The 24116-nt window shown below is 38.4% G+C and overlaps 1 protein-coding gene across 1 annotated transcript in view; it reads left to right on the top strand.

Moving 5' to 3' along the window:
- Positions 1 to 1257: 1257 nt before the first annotated feature.
- The window catches only part of frmpd3 (FERM and PDZ domain containing 3), a gene marked incomplete at both ends in the record, with an annotated part of 28755 nt that continues 5896 nt past the window's right edge, over positions 1258 to 24116 (top strand). Inside the window, 10 exons of the mRNA XM_079838859.1 lie at positions 1258 to 1298; positions 1620 to 1774; positions 5783 to 5885; positions 6053 to 6098; positions 10786 to 10890; positions 15658 to 15765; positions 17291 to 17422; positions 21097 to 21216; positions 21314 to 21450; positions 22905 to 23031. Coding sequence (XP_079694985.1) covers positions 1258 to 1298; positions 1620 to 1774; positions 5783 to 5885; positions 6053 to 6098; positions 10786 to 10890; positions 15658 to 15765; positions 17291 to 17422; positions 21097 to 21216; positions 21314 to 21450; positions 22905 to 23031 — 1074 coding nt within the window. The remainder of the gene's footprint in view (positions 1299 to 1619; positions 1775 to 5782; positions 5886 to 6052; positions 6099 to 10785; positions 10891 to 15657; positions 15766 to 17290; positions 17423 to 21096; positions 21217 to 21313; positions 21451 to 22904; positions 23032 to 24116) is intronic.

Below are 24116 nucleotides of genomic sequence, written 5' to 3'. Positions count from 1 at the left end.
CACACAGGAATACATATGTTATTGCTGTTCAGTTCACTGCATTTTGATGTTCATGTTGTGTATTTTTTACTCAATATGTAATATAACTGTTCATTTCTGTACATTTTTGTTCCGTTTCAGTTAGTAACTGAAGTTTAGATTACATTTGTAGAATTATAAGAAAATCAGATGTTTGAAATAAATGATCAACTCTAAAGACTCCAACTTTTCTCTTGTTCAGGTTTGATTGTGATCATAATGTAACATCATTAAAAAAAAAAAAAAGTTCAGTACAAAAATGCTAAACTCTGACAAAATTAATTAATTTCAATTGTTATAATTGTGATTTCATAACATTAAGATATGAATTCAACTGAAAAATACTTGTGAAAAGATGTCTTTCAGTCAGTCAAATAGCACATAGCAAATAGTGGAGCTCTGCAGCCATTTACTGGTAAAAGTGTTTGTATTTTTCTACTGTATTTTCCTAAAGATGGGCAAAAATCTTACACTAAACCATGTCAAATTATCCATGTTATCCCCACGAATGAAGGTTAGAAATTTGGGTCTTTTATAAAGTGAATTCTACATAAAATATTTTGTGTGAAAATTACACATTAAAACATTTATTTATATAAATTTAAAAATTATTATAAATACTCCAAAAACAGAGTAAAATTACATTTGTTCTAAAAAAAAAAAAACCCTTTGTTTTATTACAAAATTAAATTTTGTTGCCTGGGGTCTGTGGAGACCCCAAAGACCCTGAGTGTAATTCCCAAACGAAGACCGTACAAGGGTTAAACATACCCCGGGTATGTCACATAACCTGCTTTCTGGAATACCCCCCAGAACAAACACAAGGCTATACAAAAGCAAACTAATCAAAGAAACAAGAAGCAGGTGTTACAACTTAATCAAACAATGAAAAACCTTGGAATCAAAACTAAAACAGACAAACCAAACAACCTTATTTTGTATTAGATTTGTTCTAGCAATCTATGCATAATTGTGATTGATGCTTTTTTTTATGGGTGGGCAAGTGGAAGCGGTTTTGATGTACTCTAACGCCAACATTTGTGAAATGGAGTGTATTGTTGTGCCTAGTGAAAGGAAAATAAAATGTGTGAATCATAAAGAATGCGTGTAAAAAATAAAATGTAACTCTTATGAATTATAACTCATCTTCTCTCATCTTTGTCCTCCCAGGTGAATGTGTACAAAACAGAGCCAGCCCCCTGAAGCGGTTCACCCAGTCCGGTTCTGTCCTTTCAGGGGATGGCCCGGGTCCAGGATGGGCACACAGAGGAATATGACAGGTGCAGTCATTAATAATCCTCTTATGTCAAATGAGAACAACGGGCATCATAAAAGAGGCATTACCTTATCTCCACACGCGTCCCGAGGAAATGACCTCATCTACACAACACTGAATCAAAACATGGCACAAAGCGTTGATGTTTTTATTATCGAGCAGCTGTTATGCGAGATACTGAGAAAACTGTCTGTATAAATGTAACGGCCAGTCCTTGTGCTGGGGTAGTTATGCAAATATTGGGCAATAAAAAGCATGTTTACCATTTGTGTCACCCTAGACACGTTTGATGGGCACTCGAGTTCTCTGTTGTCTCGTTTCTCAGCTCTGTGATGTTAGAGGACGGTCAGGATGGCATGGACAGTGGTAGCCTGACTCCTGGCTCAGCTCGACAGGTCTGCATCCAACGCCACCCAAGCCACGGCTTTGGTTTCATTGCCGGCAGCGAACGGCCTGTGGTTGTGCGCTCTGTCTCAGCGGGTAAGACATGTATCTCTGCCAGGAGTTTTGGGCCTGATGTCTGTTGTCCCCTGGCTCTGCTGTGCCAGCCAATCAGCTTCATCTCTTTTTAAAGGCTTTTGAGTTGTTCAGATTTTAGATTACTTTAATCAAATGGGAATTTGAGGTGTATGATTATGTTTCTATTTGATGCCTTGATAAGATAAGTGTGAAAATCCGCTGGTTATTACAACTGCCTAAGGAAATTAGTGTGAATAAAATGATTTTGTGATCTATATCAACATACATTTTAGGACAAGAGAAGCAGAAGACGAGAATGTCAGGGGTTTTAAAGTGCCCCTATTTTGCTTTTTTAAAGGTTCCCGATTTAGTTTTGGAGGTCTCCATGCTTCCAAAGAACAAAACACTTCAATTTTCTCATAATATACATTGTGTCACGGTTATCTGGACTCATCTTTAGCTTCACTTTCATGGGTAATTTTGTCTGTTTCCCACAACTCATCTGTTCCCATGGACACTAATCTTCCACCACAGCTGCACATCATTTAGTCCGTTACCTCTGTGTATTTAGTTCCTCTGTGTTCAGTCTTTAGTTGTCGGTTATTGTTAGTGTGTGCATGTTATACACGCTGTTACATTTGCTACCTTCTAGTTTAATAAAAACCTTGTTTATGTTTTATAATCCTCTTCATCTGTGTGACACATTACACATCACCTAATTTCTAAAGAGTCTGAAAATGGTTCATTCAAAGATTCAGACTCTCTAAACCCCTTCTTTACCGTCTTGTGATTGGTCTACCACTTACAGCGCGTGTTGGAAACAAAATGCCTATTCATAGTTTTCACGTGACGTCGCACCACCTATAGTTACGCCCACCTGGAGGGCAAAACAAGGCTTTCCTCCATTGCCAACCACTCAATTTTACCATGTTTGGAGTAAGTTTTAATGTAGTAAGACAGTGATATTAAAAGACCAAATTCAATATTGCTGGTCTCACAGTTCGGTTCGATTATCATTCCATCGGTTCGGTGAGTTATCACGATGCATCACAATGCATTGATGCACTGCATCTTCATGTATATCATTTTGTCAGTCAGTTATATGAACTGAACCTTTAATTTTACCTGCTCAAAGAAAACACGTTTCTTGAATGTATCAAACAAAACTCAAGACTGGGCACAGAAGACAACCGGACCATTTAGAACAAATACACAATATAGGCCCTACTAAAAGCCACTTCAGGAGCTGGTCTGGGCCGCATTACAGAGAAAGCTAAAGTCTGAATGCATCTTTGTTGAAACATTTTACTCCCAACAATGCTAAAAAATGAACGTGTTAGCGTGTTATGGGCTATATGACATGTTATAGCCCGATATGACAGCGCAACTGAAGCAGCCGCGTATCTCTTCATCAAGCTAACGCACAAACTACTGAAAGTAAAGTCGCAGGTGCTCAACATACAGTCATATTCATTAGAAGTAAAGAAACTGATGATCTGACCAGTGCTGTAGCCGTGCTCTCTCCTATTGCGGTCTTTGATTTTGAAATTAGCTGATGATTAATAAAATGCAGCTCATATCTGTTGTTTCCGGTGACGTGAACTCCAATAAATCTGCATATAGAGCGGGAATTGATGATCGGATTTATATCCGTTTTGGGGAGATACATTTATGTGACCAAATGTAAATGAAATCCTTTTGATAAATCAGATAGATACAGTATCTGATCTGTAAAAACACATGACCAGGTGTAAACAGGCCCTTTAAGAACTCTAACGTTTATATAATTTGATACATTTTTGGCTGAGCCGGGTCCACCTTGGCACTGACAGATCATGATGAAAACGGCTGACGTGGTTTCTCAAGTTAGTGGTATTATTACCCCATGCACATTTTATTTGTGCGTGAGATGATTTACACACAGCGCGTGTGTTCTCCAGGTCGTGCTTACCATGTTGTTCATAAAAGCCGACATGTTCCCAGATGTCGGCTTTTAAAGTAGTTGGAGCATTTTAATTACTCTCGCCTCTCTCTGCCTTTGTATGCTACCGCAACAACGCAAGTACGTGACAAATGACGGCAGAAAAGTGTCAGTACATTATAATCGGTTATGGTCTATTACTGAACCGATACCGAATCGTCCTCGCCTGCATCGCGAAGCATCGAAGAAACAATTAATTTCGACACCCCTATGATAATGCAACACGAGGTTTCTTGTTGTGTTTTTCCCATCGAAAACCATTATAAAGAAAACACGTTGCGTTCATATTGGCTCATCTGCTCGCCTGTATATAGTATGCATACTTAAGAAGGTGTAAACTGAATTTGATCTTTTAATATCACTGTTATACATTGCGGCACTTTAAGGGTGGGTTGCACTAATAATTATTGAGCCTGGCATCAGTTCATCCCGATCAGCCCTTTAATTCTAGCCCTTCAAGTCTTTCTACATTAGCCGCGTTTCCACCGAAATTACCTGGAACAATTTGTACCAGGAACTTTTTTTACAGGAACTTTTTTCCCCCCAGACCTACTACTGTCTGCGTTTCCACTGCGGTCTAAAGTACCGAGAAGATTAGGCAAATTAGTCCAGTGATGTAGGATTGTGCGTGAGACTGTTCCTCCCAGTCAGCGACAATAAAAAAAATTTGCGATACTGTCTGCAACAATAACAAGTGGAGGAGATACAAGCAGCGCTGCTTTTGCTGGTTATGTATTGGTTTACTAAAGAGGTCATTAACAAAACTGCGGAAAAGAGACGAACACTGATACTAAAGCATATTCTGAAACCTCGTAAAGCTTGATTTAAAATAAGACAATGTATGTTATTATCAGCTATTACGGACATTGACCGTGAGATTGCTCAGACAAACGCGTACCATCGGACAGAAAGAGCAAGACTGATATTTACTGAACGCAGAACGAACCTTGCAAAAGACTTTTAAAAATGCCGGTTGAAATAAAATACTGCGTTAGCTCAACCAATCAGCATGTTCAGCGTCCAAGTCCCACCCCTGAAAGTTCCAGAACTTTTAAAAAAGTACTACCTCGCGAGCAGGGCCGTTAGGAGGGGGAAATATTTACCCGGAACTTCATTTAGACCCTGATCCCTGGGGTTGAATCACACCGAATACCGCCCCAAAGTTCCTAGTTCATGGGGAAAATTCCTGCGGTGGAAACGCAGCTTTAGTTAATCTGTGTTTAAAATCAAGTGGTGCAACAACTCGATATAAAATAAAACCCAGATCAACAAATTCTTGATTAGTGTTAAGATTAATTTAATCCTTTTTGGTGCAACTCACCCTATAAGTGTTTTTCACGGTAAGCGTTTTAAAAACGTCCCGCTGTTTTTAGTGATTGAAATACTGCAGCAGGTGCTGTATATGGATCACAAGTGCCCAAAACTTGCATCTTGTTCACATATTTTTGTTTTTAAGATGGAAAATGTACATGCTTGTGCTGCAGTTCTATGGCTGTTTTGCCCTCCAGGGCAACAGTCGACAGTCACGTGACTGAAAACTATGAATTACTATAACTCAATTTCAGCTCCGCAGGCTTCCTCAGCACTTGCAAACAATGGCATTGGTTTTACCGTATCAATTCAAACGTCTTCATCCTTATGAAGAGGATTCACAGCATTGAAAACAACATGTCTACAACATGAACCAAACTCTTCCAGACCTCAGCTACAGTGTTTGAGTCAAAGTCGACATTTGAGGCCAGCCAATGAAGACCATAGACTGACATTATGCAAATGTGTTACATTGTTACATAGGTATGTAACAGGAAGTAAGACTGGAATTGCTGACCACTCGAGAGTTTAGAATCGATTCTTTCTTTTAGGAGACGATAACTTTATTTGGCATGCACTTTGATATTTAAATCTTTGCAGACCTTTTACATTCACAAACAGCTGCATTACACACTACATGAAGACAATATCTGAAAAAGCACAATAGGGGCACTTTAACTGATCAACTCTATCAGACACTAAGAACAACACAAGTTTCTGACATGTGTCCTTTACAGACGGACCATCAAGTGGCAAGCTTTACCCCGGAGATCAGATCCTATCCATCAACCAGGAACTAGTGAGCGACGCTCCCCGGGAGAAAGTCATAGACCTTGTAAGGTAACACCCTTTACTGTCACCAGAGGGAAGGGCCTTGTCTGGACGCATGACTGTGCTTTATTTATTTCTATTCCATGTGTCTCCATCAGATAAGAGAATTCATTTCAGATAAGGCACTCTTTTTACATTCTGCAGCTCACTGGCCAAAATGTCTTTTTCTTCCGCAGGCGGTGCAAGGACTCGATTGTTCTCACTGTGCTGCAACCACAACAGGTAGTTAAGGACATTATGTCTTCTCCAATCGCAGTTACATTAAATCAGTCCCTTTCAATGCCATAGTCAAACTGCAATGCCAATTTCAATGCAATCTGTACATTTTTACTGGAATTCAGGTGTACAAAAACGCCATTTGCTTTGTGCCAATGTTAAATAATTAGTGCATTGACACTAAAGCTTAGAAATTAAAAAATCATGTGAAATGTCTCTTTTAAGGCCCACATGATTTGTGTCAACATTCCCCGATGCATTGAGCTCAGTGGAGCAAAGCACAAAGCTGCAGCATTAACCCTGCCGCCACATTACATGCAGGACGAGCGCTATAACACCACTCAAAAGTTTAAAAACTTTCAACTTCGGTTGGTACAACCAGATCATGACATTAAAACAAAATATCAGCGTATACAGGAAACACCAAGGCCGTAACCATGTCTTGAACATTGGGGGGACCAATTTTTTTATTTTTATAAAGCATAAAGAAACAGAACAGTGAACGAAATTCTAGGTCAAATTCTAGTTGGGAAATAATCCTTTTGGGACTATTTGCATTCATTTGCATCAAATATATTGTTAGTCTCGAGATTCTTCCCGTTAGTGAATAAATACATTCGAATTCCTTAGAGGTAGACATTTTGTAAACCATGTCAAAGGTTACAGGTTCTAATCTGCCCTCATATCGGGTTTTTTTCTTCATTAACATGTTCAATGATTGTATATTAAGAGCATGGACACATTTGTGTGCATTTTGTTTTGTGATTTCACCAGAAAGAATAGAGTCCCCGCAATGGCATTAAGCGATAGATTGACACGCTCGTCTGTGTGAAGACTGTGCACGAGCCAAAAGAGAACGTAAACCCCGCCTACTTTGATTTGATTGGACATCTCAATTATTTTGACATTGACGAGCGCCGTTAGACCACTGAGGCAAACCAGACTAAAATGTAACTTTTAAACCTTTTTGTCATCCTAACAACAACATACAGAGCGCTGCGTAATGAAGTGCAGGAGAGCACTGCAAGAATTTCAAATATTGGGGGGGACAATTCGGCCATTTCTAATTATTGGGGGGGGGACTTGTCCGCCTAAATGTCTATGGTGGTTACAGCTAGGGATCGACCGATATGGATTTTTTAGTGCCTATGCCGATACCGTTTTTTTTTTTTCATCAGCCTTAGCCAATGACCGATACGGGCTGCCGATTTTCTTGAGCCGATATTTGGAGCCGATACTGCTTTTGCTCCCTCAATTAACATCATAAAAATGACACAATGATCATGATGATAACAATTTAAAATGTACAATTTAAAAAAAGGAACATTAATTGAACAAAAAAAAAAAACAATATTTAACAAATAGTAAAAACAGGTGAGGTAGAACAAGAAAAAAAAGAGTTCAGTGGTGAAAATAAAAATGACACAATGATCATGATGATAACAATTTAAAATGTACAATTTTAAAAAAGGAACATTAATTTAACTAAAAAAAAAACAATATTTAACAAATAGTAAAAACAGGTGAGGTAGAACAAGAAAAAAAAAGAGTTCAGTGGTGAAAATAAATTCTTAAAATAAATATTTAAGCATAAATAAAATAATTACACTATTGCACACAGTATCAACAAGCAAGCAGCATAATAAAGTGCACACTGACTGTACTATACTTCATTTTAAAACTATTTACAACCTAGTCATTTAATGGTTACCCTCTAAAAAATGCTGGGTTAAAAATAACCCAAGTTGGGTTGAATATGGACTAACCCAGCAATTGGGTTGTTTAAACCCAGCGGTTAGGTTAAATGTTTGCTTAAAACAACCCAATTGCTGGGTTAAAACAACCCAATTGACCCATCGGTAAGCCCCTCCCATCGAACGCCTCAGATGATTTGTTTGAGTGAAAAACTATGTAATAAACTTCATAAACCATCAGTAAAGTTTGGCCATCATTCGGACGGGATATACGTTACATTCTTTGTCCAAAAACATCTTGGGATAAGGTTTTTACATTGACAGCTGTGCATTGTAAGATATAGCAACGCTTGTTTGTCCGAGTTAGCAACAGTAGCTAAGGGGGGCGGGGCTTACCGATAGGTCAATTGCTTGTTTAGTCCATTTTCAACTCAACTTGGGTTATTTTTAACCCAGCATTTTTTAGAGTGTAGGTGCACTTAACTTAATCTCTTGTAGAGCAACACCAGCGGTAATTCAGGAAAAAATCTCCCAATGCTCCACGTGAAACTTTCGACCTTTTACCATCGTGTCAATTCTCAATTGATTTTTGGTTAATATGCGCAAGGGAGGGAGAGAAAGACAGTTTGAAGACGGTGAGAGCTGCCCTGTGGACGCCTGTCTGTAAATAATGCAGGGGAAAAAATATCGGCGAATGCAGCAGCCTTGTATCGGCCGATGCCGATACACGTAAAAATTGCAAATATCGGCCCGATATATTGGTCTAACACTAGTTACAGCCCTGGTAAACACATTAGATATTCTATCCAAATGAATCAATGAAGTATGGGCTTTAACAAGTTAAGGGTCAGATTTACTAACAGCTTGCTCCAACGCAAACCCTCTTTTGGCGTTAAACTACTGTCAGGATTTACTAAAGACACACGGTGATAAATTAGCGCTGAAAAGACGTTGACTAGAAGGTGACATGGGAGTGAATTTTCAAACCTCTCCCGTCCCACTCCCACAAAAAAAAAAAAAACAGTCCCATCCCAATCCCACGAAAAAACTGGGGGACAATCTCATCCCAATCCCAGAAAAAGCCTTCTCTTATATTATTGGTGGTTGGCATTGGCATACCCACTTGGGGCCCCACTTTATATTAGGTGGCCTTAACTACTATGTACTTACATCAAAACATAAGTATAATGTACTTACAGTGTTCAAATTGTATTGCAAAACACCTTTGCTGATATTGAGGTGGATACAGGTAAAGTTAGGGACAGGTGTGGAGGCATAGGTGAGTTCAAGGGTAGGGTTTGGTGTAAGGGAATTGTCAACATTCACTTAAAGGGTTAGTTCACCCAAAAATGAAAATTCTGTCATTAATTACTTACCCTCATGTCGTTCGACACCCGTAAGACCTCCGTTCATCTTCGGAACAGAAATTAAGATATTTTAGTTGAAATCTGATGCCTCTGAAAGTCCTTCATTGGCTCAATCACTTAACACTCTCAAGACCCTTAAAAGGTACTAAAGACGTCGTTACAAAGTCCATCTCACTACAGTGGTTCTAAAATAACTTTATGAATCGGCGACAATAGTTTTTGTGCGCAAAAAAACCCTAAATAACGACTTACATAGTGATGACGATTTCAAAACAAAGCATCATGAAGCTTCGAAGCGTTATGAATCACTGAGCCGAATCATGATTCGAATCGCGTGTTCAAACCACTGAATCGACTCACTGATTCATAACGCTTCGAAGCTTCATGATGCTTTGTTTTGAAATCGTCATCACTATGTAAGTCGTTATTTAGGGTTTTTTTGCGCACAAAAACTATTGTCGCCGATTCATAAAGTTATTTTAGAACCACTGTAGTGAGATGGACTTTGTAACGACGTCTTTAGTACCTTTTAAGGGTCTTGAGAGTGTAGAGTACCATTGAGCCAATGGAGGACTTTCAGAGGCATCAGATTTCAACTAAAATATCTTCATTTGTGTCTGAAGATGAACGGAGGTCTGACGGGTGTCGAACGACATGAGGGTAAGAAATTAATGACAGAATTTTCATTTTTGGGTGAAGTAACCCTTTAACCAGCCACACCAAAGCAAACAGGAGAGCATGAAGAGACAGGGCAACTAGAATTGAGTTCAAAATTAAAACATATAGTCAATTTATATAAACGGTATATTTGTGTATATAGTTTGTATCATAGTGTTATTTCGATTCCCGGTCCTGCCCACTCCCGCTGAAATTTTTCCCAATCCCGTGATTAATAGTGATTTTGTTTCCCATCCCGCATGGACAGGGTTAATTTAGATAAGGCTGATCTTATTGCATATGCATTTGTAGGAGTTTTCCTTTCAGGCACAACTTATGTGAGGAGAGTATTTAAATGAATCACGCGAGGTGATTTACTAAGGTTTGCGCTCGTCAGTTTACTGGTGTTTGCGCCATTATTTACAGCCCAAAAAAAGCACGTCTTAAACCAGACGCTAGTTTGCGCTGCTCTTGGTAGATTGTTTTGGTCATTATGGAAATGAGCCACTGTGTCTGTGTTCTTTAATGGGATTGCACTTTTACGCTAATTTGCCCTGTCCAGTAAATCTGGCCCTAAGTGAATTACCACAATGCATTCACTGATTTCAAATATGCAGTACTAAAAGTAATTGTATTGTTTTTTTTGTCTTGTTTTCCAGTAAAAATGTCTAAGTGTGCATAAAAAGATTCTTTTACATGAGAAGCAAATCTGCATAAGATATTAAGACTTGTTTGCAGAGAATATATCTTGAATGAGGTTTTTCTTACCCCAATGGCATTTTTTGTCTTGTTTTAAGCACAACAAAAATATGAAAAACAAACTCAAGATATATTACCAGAAAACAAATCTTACATCGTACACAACTATTTTCAAGCAAATATATGACTATTTTTAATGTTTAAAGCTTTTTACTCTAAATGAAGTCTTTCTGTCTATTTTTTCTTTCTTCCCACCCTCCCTTTGTCTTTCCTTAGTCACCTAAGTCTGCCTTCATAAGTGCAGCCAAGAAAGCTCGCCTGCGAACCAATCCCCCCAAAGTGCGCTTTTCTGAGCAAGTGTCCATCAGCGACCCAGACTCAGTATGTGCTGCTGCCTCTCGCTCACATCACACCCCAGTCATATCTGTGCTAACACAGCTTTCCTTATGTGCTGACATGAGACCTGCACAACACTGGCTGACACCATATGTATGGAGTTTGTTGAACGGTCTCAAGGTATTTTGCGACATGACTGTTCATGGTCTATTCATGATTATATATTTGTTATTATTTACAAAGGCAGAATGAATAGTGTGTCCTTTTGAGAGTGACATGGCTGTCATTTCAGAGCTTTAATACTGAAGTGCGATTCACTCCACATCTCCTACTCATCTCATTTCATCAGACTGCAGGTTTATTACCCATAGGGGCAATGCGAAAATCCCTCTCCTATTGTGCTTCCGTAGTCTAGATGTGGTCCTCCATTTCGAGAAGCTAAAAGGGTAAATCCAAAACGTGCAGCACTTCTGTGATTTCATCTTCCAGACAATATTAAAGTGCATACATGAATACACAGGGCTTGGAATTGACTACGCTTGGTTTGGTTGGAATGAAAGGGCTCTAGTGTTTCGCTGTTTCATATTCGTAGGGAAGATTTGCAAAGACAGTCAGTCCGATTTTTTGGAATTGCTTTTGCATTCTAGTTTGTTTGCTTTTGATTTTTTGGGATTTACAGTAGACCGACTTGAACAACAAATGCAACAGTACTGCAACTATGTTGCTATGTTTCTGAATTTAAGCAATTCGTGGCTATTTGAAGGGAAATTCTAACAGCAGGTGCTTTGAATAATTCCCTCTGGTTTTGATTGAGATGTTTAGGATAACAGAGTTATCTCTTTTAACTCTTCCAGCCCACTAAACTAATTGAATAAGGTTGCATTGCATCTAGAGAAAGACTCAGCCTCCCCATAACCTTTAATGTTGTTACTAGACATTCATTCATTCGTAGCTTTTCATTAGCACTGCAGCTGCCATCTCCTCTTGGTGAACATGGGTCGATGGCACCCATGTTAATGTCAATGTCCATGGATTATGTCCCATACAGTTTGATATCTGCCTTGTGAGCAAGGAAGAGTCAACACTACACCCTTGGGTGCTGGTCGCACCAATTTAATAAAGCGGACCGATGGGAGGGGTGTGCAGCTCTCCTGGAAGAAGAAACTTGCTGATCAGGCCTAGAGGGCCAAAATCGGTAAAGATCAAACCACCCTCACCTGAGCCTCCTCTAATCATGTCAATCCATCTTGTGTGATCAGCAGGGGCCAGCAGGGCTTTCTTCATTAAAACACGCCTGTCAGCACAGAGTACATAAGCTGTTACGTTTTATTAAGGGGGTTAGCTTTACGACAAATGCCAACGTGGGACTATTCATATCACATCATCTCACGCCGTAGCTAACGAGCAATTGATTGGAATTGTGCTGAATGTATGAAACCGAGATAGCCAACCTGCTCACTTCACCGTCTGTCATAACATGGTCCCAACTGACATGCCAAATTGATGCTTGCTTATTTGTTTCCATTCTGTATTTGTGTATAAAGTGTAATAGCAATTTGCACATGCTTCCAGAAGCAAGCCTAAAGGGACTTTGGGTAAAACACTTGCCAAACGTACTGAATCGTTTATATAGAAACTTTGAATGAGGTCTGATGCACCCATGAATGTCACATGAAATCATTATTGATGATACTCAGCGGACAGCTAATAGAAAGTAAACCTTATGTCACGTACTCCCACAACAACATGGAACGTGGTATAAATCAATATGACGCTTGTGTCAGGATGCTAATAAAATTAATGACCTCTAATTTTTCATACAAAATTGCCTTCAAGGTTTCTCACTCACTTCAAGGTGCACTAAGTCATTTTTCCCCACTTTTTAAATGATAGCTTAAAATGATAGTCACATCAGTGGCATAGAAGTCAGAAAATACAATTCACATAATTTGGTAACACTTGATTTTACAGTGTCATTGTTACTAGCCTAGAAATCTAGACGCACCCTAGCGAAAGCAAATCTATTTTGCAGTCAGGGTCGTCAAGCAACTCTCCGTTGGCTTGCGAGCTGGAAAAACCAAACTCTGGTCAGGCCAATCACATCGTGTATAGAGTCGGTGGGCGGGCTTAACATAATGACGGCAGAGTTGACGCGGTTCCGCGTGCTACTTGTAAACAAAGAAGCTGGCGAACGGCGGTCTTTCGAATCGGCTTTGGCCATGACTCTGGAAGACTTGGAGTTCAGCTTTTCTTTGAGAAAAGAACAAAGAACAGCACTGAAGTCATTCTTAAGAAAGGAAGATGTGTTCGGAGTTGTGCCGACCGGATACGGCGAAAGTTTAATTATCAACTACCTCTGCTTCACCTTCTTCGTTGATCTGGTTGGTTGTAGCGCTATCCTATTGCGTGCAGAGGGAATTTGAAAGACAACCGTTTATCCCACCTCTCGGATTGAGCCCTGCCAATGGTGAGTTCCCAGACCCAACATCTTGATGTGGGTCTGGCTTCTCAGGCTATGTAGTTACTGTAGTAATAGCAGTAAATTATGCATAATTACATGCAACTAACCCTCAACCAAATCCTAATCCTACCCTAACCCTATAGTAAGTACATGTAGTTAATCAATATTACTCAGTACTTAAATATATAACTACACTGTAACAATGACACCTTAAAATAAAGTGTAACCCTTCATTTTAGTAACTTCATCTGGCATTTTACATTAATATGGTGACAATTATGCATCTAAATAGGATATTTCTTAAATGCCATAACATAATTTTGCTTTTACATTTTGCTGCATCTTCGGTAACAGACATTTTGCAATTAAACAGCCCTGACGTCTAGGCTTATGCAAGGCAAAACTTGTGCTGTCAGTGAAAATGTAATAGACGTCTAACCATAGCCCAAGAATAGACCAGTCATCTAGAACATGAACATGTCAAAGAAATGAAACCAAACACCTTGTAATCACTGTCGACTTTGCTTACATGGTGGAATATCGCACATCTCGCAAGTTATTTTGGCAAAAACGACGTGTAACCAAATTTAAGGTTATTTTGGCTAGAAGTGGGTTACTCATAGCCGGACTATATCGTGAACCAAGACGGTGTAATGACATTGACAATGATATTGCATGCTGGGAGGTGTCAAGATAACATCTAAAGTAGTTGTCTTTGGTTTTTCAGAAAGATTTATATTTACATGTATTAATTTAGCAAACGTTCATGTGGAGTCTGGAAGGTTGTTCGACCGCAGAAGGAACGGTGTGCGTGAAGGTTATAGATTCAGGACCGTTCTGAAAAAAGGCATCAGCTTGAGGTAGCCAGTGAATTGAGACCAGGAAGGGTGTGACATTTTGCTGTGAAACTGGACCTATTGCTGTGTTCTGTATCACTGGCCAACAGAGCATCGCAGTAGTCCAGTCTTAAGAAGACAGGAGCCTGTACATTAGCTGTGCAGCATATTCAGCCATGTAGGGTCTGATTTTTCTAATACTCTAAAGAGGAAGGAGCCAAGTACTGAACCTTGAGGCTCTCCGCTAGTTGATGTGATTAAGAAACTCTCTCCAGGAAACTCTGAAGACTCTGTCATGAGGTCAGCCTCAGTACAGTGTGCTTCTATTAATGTCCAGAGACATTTCCGTTCAGTGACACAAGGATCTGGTGACTCAAAGACAGCACACTATTTCAGTTTAATGAGGATCAATGATTTGGATTTGGTTCTAGCCACCACAAGATTTTGCTGTTGACAGCATGGCAGTATAGCCTGACGTCGTCATACTCAGATTCTGGTCTGCTCTATATGAGTCTGCTCCTGCTCCATTGGGCTGTGATTATGGGGCGTGTTTCAACCGAACCAGGAAATAAAATGCCTCTGCTCTCAATTGGATAGACCTACAACCAATCAGAGCAACGGCGTAAGTGAAGTATTTTGACACATTGTTGTCAGCAGAACTCAACTGCACGCACGCTGGAGGAAGTAGAAGAAGAAGATGAGTGTAAACGATCTTTGCCTGTGTTGTAAAAAGAATTTAAGGATATACGGAGTACTTACCAACACGATCATCATTTTTGAGAGAAGTAAAGGTGAACGCATACGAACAAGTTCTCCGTTTAGTAAACAAATTCAACCCAAGCGCTCTTTGGTGACGTGGATGATTACGTTACTGTTTATCATCTGTCCATCATCGTATAAAGCCCGCCCTGACAATGTGATTGGTCCGAACAGCTCTGGTTCCAGCATAGTTGCTCCACAACAGATCAAGTCCAGACCGAACTTCCGGACCTCAAATGTTGTGGGCGGGGCAAAGATCGGCTGGCTTCCAGGCTAATGGCAGTAGGCTTTTGAGCCAATTCAACATAAACAAAAATTACTTAGTGCACCTTTAACTTTTTTATTGAATATAAAGTAGATGCCTTGAAGAGATCTTCTTTTTGCTACAAATATATGCAGTGTTTGTGTCCAATTGATCTGCATTTATAGAACATGGTATCGCATTGGATATGGAATGGATGTGATACGACTTCTGCTTAATTCTACTGTGCGTCTAAAGTAGTTTTGGTCATATATTGCTCATGAGTTAGACAAAGATCTTCCCTTTAAGCATTGTTTAAGACTTAAACTGCTTTTCTTTAAGGTTTTCCATACGGTTAAAGTCCTCTCATGTGTTTCTACATTCTTTCTTTGTAAGATATTAGATGTGTTATTTGATTCTCTGTATTTACCTATTGAGTGTTTTTTTTTCTTAATATCTCTCCCAAGGTTCACTAACTGCTTCTTCATTCTTTATCCCCTCTGTTGTTTTTTTAGACCATGCTTAAAGACGACTCTCTGCTTCTGATACCAAATGTGTTGAAGGTGTTTCTGGAAAATGGACAGATCAAATCCTTTACATTTGACAGCCGCACCACTGTTAGGGTGAGTGTTATGGGGAAACTCTTCCGTTACTAGAAGCACAATGGGGGAATTTTGATTTAATGCATGTTAATAATCATGCCAGATTGTAGCAACATTGCTAATTTACATCCATAGTCCCTAGGCAGGTAACACAAACAAAGACATGATACGTTGTTTTGCATGGAATGCATTGCACTGTTTATGTTCATCCCCAATCCCCTGTCATGTTTCACACAAAACAAGACTCCTTAGAGCAGATGCTAATGGCTAGAATGGCAAAGCCACAAAATGGCAAAGTAGTTTTTTTCCAGTAGCTGTAATCAATTGAAAAATATACAACTTGTATTCCATTACATCAGAATCAAAGGATCTATTGGTGCGTTCAAGTCATGTCGTAAAGATCGTATTTACGATACGATGAACGCCACCACGTGCACATGTACTTGCACATGAACGCCACCACGAAGTCGTAAATACCAGTGGGAAGTTGGGGATTTTCTTTAAGCCCCGATCTGTATGAGTTGGGGGCGTGTCAATTGAGAAATATGGCGGAATCAATGGATGCAACGTCTGTAGTTGAATATAACGGATTTAGCAGTAACACTGTCAGGCTTTGTCATTTACAACAAAGTAAGATAGCATTTTAATATAACAATTAGCCTAATATTTAACGATACAGTTTACAGTGGATTAAAAACGTAAAATATTAAAACTCAGCTGATGCGCATTCTTTGTTCTTCATTTTCAATAAGCAGAGTTAACAAACCGTGCTGTATTTTCGTGAAATTCATTAAGAGAAGGTACACCGACCAAAAGAGACTTGAACGCACATGATGTCGTAAACACGACTTCTCACCTCGTAAATACGAACATCCCAGTTGGACTTGAACGACCAACCAAACAGGAAAAGTATTGATATCATACCGTATGTCAATAAACAAGATAAAAATGGCAGAAAACCGAGTGAGCTTTTTGAGGCTTTACTACATTTGTGGTTTCACAGCGAGGTTAACATTTCGAGGTGATATCTTCAGCCTTTGGTCAATACCACCAAACAGATTATCTCAATCCTGGTGACAGTACACAACACGGTAATCTGTCTATCTCCCATTGCGAGGGTTACTATCATCAAACACAAAGTATATAAGGTATCACCTCACACTGGCCAGTACACTCCAGACAAGCACACATTGGAGCTTCAGTGTTGGAGCACAGCATTTGCTTTGGTCACATGTAAACCTCATTAAATATTTGCAGTCTTTTCTGAAGCAAAGCCACTAGTCAGTAAAAAGCATCATACATTTGTCTCCAGTGACAGATACTGAGAGCAGGGTACAGTGATTAAGAGTGCTGGCTTCAATGCTTCATCGCTGATGGAAATGTCAAGCCTATCCTCCTGTAGTTAAAGCACTGCTGATGCCGTTGCTTTCCAATACATTTACTTTGCATTGCATATTTGAAATATTGTGATAGCAGAATTCATGATGCTTTAGGGGCTAAAAACACCAACCACGAGCAATTGTTCTTCTTTTCCCTTTTGCCACAGGATGTGATCTCATCGCTGCAGGATCGCCTCTCTCTACGCTACATTGAGCATTTTGCTTTGATGCTGGAGTCCGGTGGACTGGCCCAGAATCAGAGGCTGCATCTGCTCCAGGAAAACCAGCCACTGTCTCATGTGAGTAAATGCCACCCAAAACCCAATGATTGATGCATTACCTTCACTCTAAAGTTCAAAGGGTTTAAAAGCAATCCTTAAATGTGGGGTACAAGGTAGGGATGGACGATATCTTATCGTTTGCGATATACTGATAAAAATTCTCCCCACGATAAGAATTAGTCTTCCTGCGATAATAACGATAAAGCCTAGTTGATGGCGGAAGCTGCGGAGGAGTTTATCACTAAAAGAGGAGCTACTTCTACAATCTGGAACCTGTTCACACAGATATGTTTTCACTCGCTGAGCACTTGGACTGAGCGTTTGAGAGATTCGCGCCTTGTCAAGCGGTCCGTAAAGCGCGCTATTTCAGTTCATCTCAATGAATGCAGTGTTTTTAACGCACAGTAAACACTAATGTGAAGTGCCCGATAGGGATGAGCGTATATATCAATACTGATGTGAGCATCGAAATGTATCGATACGCAAATACAAATATTTTAAAAATACTGGTTTTTACTGATATAAGATATTTACTTTAATACTGATTTTGTTTATTTAAAGGTGTCATGAACTGGCTTTTTTTATTTTTTTAATACTGTTGTCTGAGGTCTACTTGTGACTTTCGCGTGGTTTTTACATTCAAAAACATCATAATGAATAAGTAATAGGCTATTTTCTGCCTTGGTTTTGAGGCTCTCTGAAAAACGGTCGGTTTTGATGGGCGTGCCACTGAAGACTTGGAAATAAACACCCACGGCTAGGATTGGATAAGATTTGCATATTTAATGAGCTCCCCTGTCAGTACACATGAGGAATTGTTTTGAAAGCGTGTGGGAAAACGCTCACAGGACTCGCAAAATATCTTTATCAAACAAACACAATGATTCATCTCTCATCCACCTGCGATTGATTGGAATGTTATTTCTGTATTACTTGGCTGTGAATATCAGTGAATATAACCGCGAACCGTACACACACACACACACGCAAGAAAGGAATGTTATTTCACTACAGTCCGTCGGCAGGCCGGTGATAGCCCGTCTGAAAAGCAATAGATATCAAACGATGTGTAACAATGGAATACTAACACATATAAAAAAAACATGTTTTACTCACAAAAGTGTGTTGCACCGTTCCTGTCGGATCCAATATAGAAGGCACAGCGTTGTGTTTGAAACGGCTCTGAAACTTACAGGATATTCTTATATCACAATGAACTTTGATATACCAAAGGCTCAAAGGAAAGTTGATTTCTCAGTTCATCACCCCTTTGAAAAGATTATTTAATGCAAACAATACGAATAACCTATGTTACCGAATAGTTGTGTAGTATAGGACTATTTTCCTGCTCATCTGAACGCACGCAAATGCTGCAAGACAGAACCAGTCAATCACAGAGAGAGCGTTCGCTCACTGCTGACACTGTATACAAACAGATCTGCATTTCCCCAAACTATCATAAGGAAACATTGATGATTCTGGAAACGCAGCCCAGAACAATACTCATCAGAAGACAAAACACATATGTTTGAGTTATTTCACAATAAACAAATAGAAATTGTTGCCTACATAGTCCAATTACACTCTTTAAATTGTATGTTAAAAGTTGATATTGACCATGTTCTATTCTGTAACTATGTTAATATAAATCATGTCAGAATAAAAAGGTTGCATTTTATGGGTGCAATGTCTTGTCACTGGCAGTCCCTTATAAAAAATTAACCATGGTTTATTTTTTACTACAGTGACCATAGTTCAACTAGCATTTGTACATTTCCATGGTTACCACTACAAGTAAACATATTTTAACCACGTGTAAACAAAAATATTATCTAATAAGATGCAATTAAGGCATATTGAATGTTAAAATACATTTCAAATATAATGTTAAGTGGATAACTTTACCCATTTTACTCTTAATAACTTAATACATTTAATAATTAAAAAGTTCAGTTTAGAAGTATCGTATAGGTATCGATATCGGTGATACTGGCCTTGAAAGTATCGGTATCGCATCGAAAACAAAATAAGTGGTATTGTCCATCCCTAGTGCCCGACTGAGAGCGCTCCGTGTTTCTCACACACTCAAAGAGAGTCGACACGCTACATGTAAACCATATTCTTTGTTGTATTTTACTGTAAAATAACAGTGTTCGCTTGGAATTATTCAACCGTTATGAACAAGAAGAAACGTCAATCTCATTGGCTGGCGCTCACCTTTTACTGTGCCTGTTTTGATTTCAGCAAATCAGCTCGAGCGAACGCTGACAACGTGATTAATATTCATAAACCCAGCAGTTCATCAATCCTTAGTGCGTTTTATATTATAGAATTCGTAGTATTATTATCTTATCAGTAATATTGTTTTGTTTTTGTTTTTACAGAAACACAGAATGACCAACCATGTCTAAGCACCACCACCAGTCCTAAATTCAGTTAAAATGACAAATATGCATTCATACTTTTTCATTCGCACATTATTACCAAGTTTTAGTTCAAATTACCTAAATGCTATCATTAAATTATTATTTGCAATTTTTTTTTGTAATCTAAAGACATGGTTGGGATTATTACTTTTTCTGTTTTCTGCACTGTTTGCACCATGAGAATATGAATAAATACAGAATCTACGTTTACATTTCAAACTTGTCATTGATTTGAATTATTATTGTTTGTATTGTGTGATGTTTTCCAGCACAGTTGCACTATTCAAACATTACCTGCACTTTTACAGAAGAAAAGTTTATCTGCAATTTTTCCGTTTCTAAAAAGGCTGGTGTTTGGATATTTGCTGTTTTTTTTATTATTTGATGAAATTTGTTTATTATCGGAGCCTATTTGATGATGGGTACGTTTAACTTTAGATCATTGCTTGTTTTTCTGAGGCTCTCAAGAATGCGTGCAGCTCTCACTTGTAGCCAAAAACACGGGGAATGGTACTACATTTATATCGTTATCACAATAAATACCAGATAATATCGTGATACATTTTTAAGTCCATATCCCTCATCCCTAGTACAACACTCTTAAAAAATGCTGGGTTGTTTCAACCCAAATTTGGGTTAAATATGGACAAACCCAACTGTTGGGTTAATTTTATTTAAAACATTTAGCCCAATGGTTGGGTTTGTTTTGGGGTTTGGATTAAAACAACCCAGCATTTTTTAGAGTGAAGGTACACCAGCTTCCTATGGTGAGTAACAACAAACAACGCAAGTTAAAAAAACTTAATTTGAATTTATAGTGGTAATTAAATACTAGTGATCCATGTTATCCAGCATGATTTGAAAATATTCCAGAGAGCTTGAACATCTGACCGTCTGTACAAAGGAGTCCAAATGCTCAGTTACTAATTCTTTTATTTGATTATAGTGACATAAATTACATTTTCAGTTAAATTAAATTATTCCAAATCCTGAAACGTTCCTTAATCACTCGTTTAAATTGGATTTTGAAACATAGATTTTGTTTCAGTGTCGTCTCAGACTGGATGATGGATGGATGCCATCGTATATATGAATATACAGTAATAGAACAGCGCAACTGTTCTGTTATTAAGAACTGGGAAAACCTCAATTACATGATGTTGAATCAAATTTTGATATGGCTGCTTTAGTCCTGGAATGTTTTTTTATTGCTGTATTTCAAAGGTGAAATCTATAATGAATTCTCCTTTTATTCTATATTTTCAGGTAGTTCACCGGACCTACTTCCAAGGAATGAAGTGTCTTTTCCGTATTTGCTTCTTCCCAAAGGATCCTGCTGACTTACTGAGGAGAGACCCCGCTGCATTTGAGTACCTCTACATACAGGTGGATTTAGTCACGAGTGAAGAAACGAATGTTCACATGGGTAGTCTGATATCAGTGTAACGCCTCTTGATCTATTGTTTGCTCTGACTTCCCACAGAGCCGCAATGACGTCATTAAAGAGCGATATGGAATGGATTGGAAGTCTGATGTCACACTTAGGTTGGCAGCCCTTCACATCTACATCACTGTGTCGATTGCGAGACCCAATCAGAAGATTTCTCTAAAGCACGTGGAGTAAGTCTTAGGGTTTTTGAAAACATGCATGAATGCCTAAAAAGGGGAAATTGTATTTTTTAAAAGATATAAATGTGTTATGATTTGAGCTGTCGATTTAACGTGTTAATAATTTTAACGCTTTATTTTTTACCGTAGCCAATTGATCTGATTAACGCATTTAACACTTTTTTTTATTAATAAAAACAAACATCATAGGTATAGTTCACCCCAAAATATTTTGTTCTGAAGCGACTTTTTGTAATGTCTATTTGATGACTTTAAATAATCTTTTGGGAGTAATTTCTCAGCCAAATTTGATGTGCGATTAATTAGATTACAAATTGTAATTGCTTGACAGCCCTAGTTATGGTTTAAGGCTTCGGTGCGCTACACATTTTAATTTGAATGAACAGAAGTTAATGCCCGTGTCAAAAATGGATAGTTATCCGTGTTTGCCGCCAAGTGTTTTTTATTGCAACATTTTCAACAATGACAGAATTTTTGTGCCAAACATTTGCGTTGGTGTGAACAGACCCTTTAGCCTTCTTCCAAAGAAACACGCATTCGATTTTGTGCAAACATGTCTATATAGGCATATTTACACAGCAAACGCGGCACAGAAATCAAATCTGAAGCGGCATAAAATCACAAAAAGGAGCATTTACACAGACCGTTTAATGCTTCTCTGAAGCGGCACAAATGCATTTACACAGGAATTAAAATCGCTGGAAACAATTGCTTTGAACATTACTATTTTAAGACTACAGTTTTAACAAAGTGTTATGAATAAAAAAAATAAAAATAATAATAAACAATTAAATAAAATGTCCTCTGCGTGCTATATATAGGCGCAATTCTGTACTGATAGGCTATTGTAGGCTACGGTATAGCCATTTTATATTTCTTAATAAAATTGTGACCGATGGAACAAATGCTATAAAGAAATTATGAATTATTACACCGGGTAAGATCACCCACCGCAGGATTAAAAGTGGTCGAAAGTTTTTTCAAAGAGCCAGAAAGTCACTTTGGAGCAGTCACAACAAATGAACAATGATAGCGTTTCAGGTAGGACAGCAAATATTGTTCTCAAAGAGATTATTTTTGGAATATAATATAACAATGCTTCTTGATTCTCGCGCCGCCTGAGCTGACACTGACAGGCGTTCATTTATACCGAATCAAAGCCGGTTCAGCATCGCCTTTGATTCTAGGGGCAGAGGTAGGTCAGACCCGGCATATTTTAAGTCTGCTTTTATGCTGTATTGCGTCTTTACACGGAATTTTGCGCAGACACAGATCCGCTTTAGAGCCGCCTTAACTCGGCTGTGTAAAGATGCCTCATGATAACCATAGGCTATATAGCATGTAGTTTTACACCCAAAATAAGCTGTTATCCACCAGTGGTAGATGACGCTGATTAAACCAGCAAAACATACTATAAAGTCTTGTTTCTGGTTGCATGTTTTAAGGAAAGAATGGGGTTTGGAACCTTTCCTTCCTTTGACTCTGTTGCCAACCATCAAGGAGAAAAACGTCTGCAAGACTCTCTCACAGCTGTTAAAGACATATCAGCATCCTCCACCAGCTGGTAACAAGGTATATCTGCTTACTAAGAATATTTGTCAAATACAATTTATATAGAGGTCCAAATATGACAAAAAGAAACATGGGACAAAGAAACTATTATCTCATCTAATGCAGAATGGGTTTTTTTTTTTTTTTTTTTGACTTTTATGCTCTAAAAGCATATCTGATATCGTCCCCTTGGAATTATAAGGTTCTATCTGACGTTTTTGTCAAAATTGAGTTATTCACATATTCTTATTCTATGACAACTTATTTACATTATGTGATGTTTTTTTTTTTAAAGTTGTGTACATTTTGGGACTTTTTATTGAAAAACAAAAAGGTTCTATCTACAAAGTCGAACTCTGACTTGGCTCTATAAGGTTCTATCTGCGTGAGCCAATCAGCACTTCGAATGCACAGAAGAGGACCAATCAGGATCAACTTTATAGGTTGTGTCGCCGGCTTTTTCCTTGACAGGAAAGATCGCAGACACACAATATCTGTGAGGATTATGGCACACAATGCAAAGTTTTTAAGAAACCTCAAGATCGACAATTTTATTGACGATCTTGTCAAGGACAGCAGCCCGAATTCCAGGTATCACATATAGTCAGTGAATCATTTTTCAATGATTATTAAACTTTATGAATTCATTTGCTGAAGCATGTCTGTTTTCTTGCAGTTTTTAAAGTCTTAAAATGTCTTAATTTTTACAATATTAAGCCTTAAAGGTCAAATAGTAAAAAGTTTAATTGATGGGGTCTTAATTACAACAATAAACGTTAGCATGTTATTTCAGCCATACTGATGTCTAGAGAGAAAGACATTTTACCTGGCCCACTTTAGGTGGAATAAAATCCTGCTCAGATGTATTACAGTAGCTGCTTTCTGTCTAAACAAAAGAAAGATGAACAATTTCTTCAATAATGTGTTTAATTACCCACCAAATTGGTACCAAAAATTTACATCTGCACTGGACAAAATATTTAGACCTGCCTAGCTTAATTTGAAATGTCCTAAATACATGGAAGTGCTAAAAATATGAAGAAATGTCATAAGAAAGGATAAAATTTTACATTCCAACACATGTTGAGACATTGTTACAACATTAT

This window comes from Gobio gobio (genome assembly GCF_949357685.1).
Source record: "Gobio gobio genome assembly, chromosome: 16".
Classification (NCBI taxonomy): domain Eukaryota; kingdom Metazoa; phylum Chordata; class Actinopteri; order Cypriniformes; family Gobionidae; genus Gobio; species Gobio gobio.
This window is presented reverse-complemented; position numbering and strand designations above follow the sequence as displayed.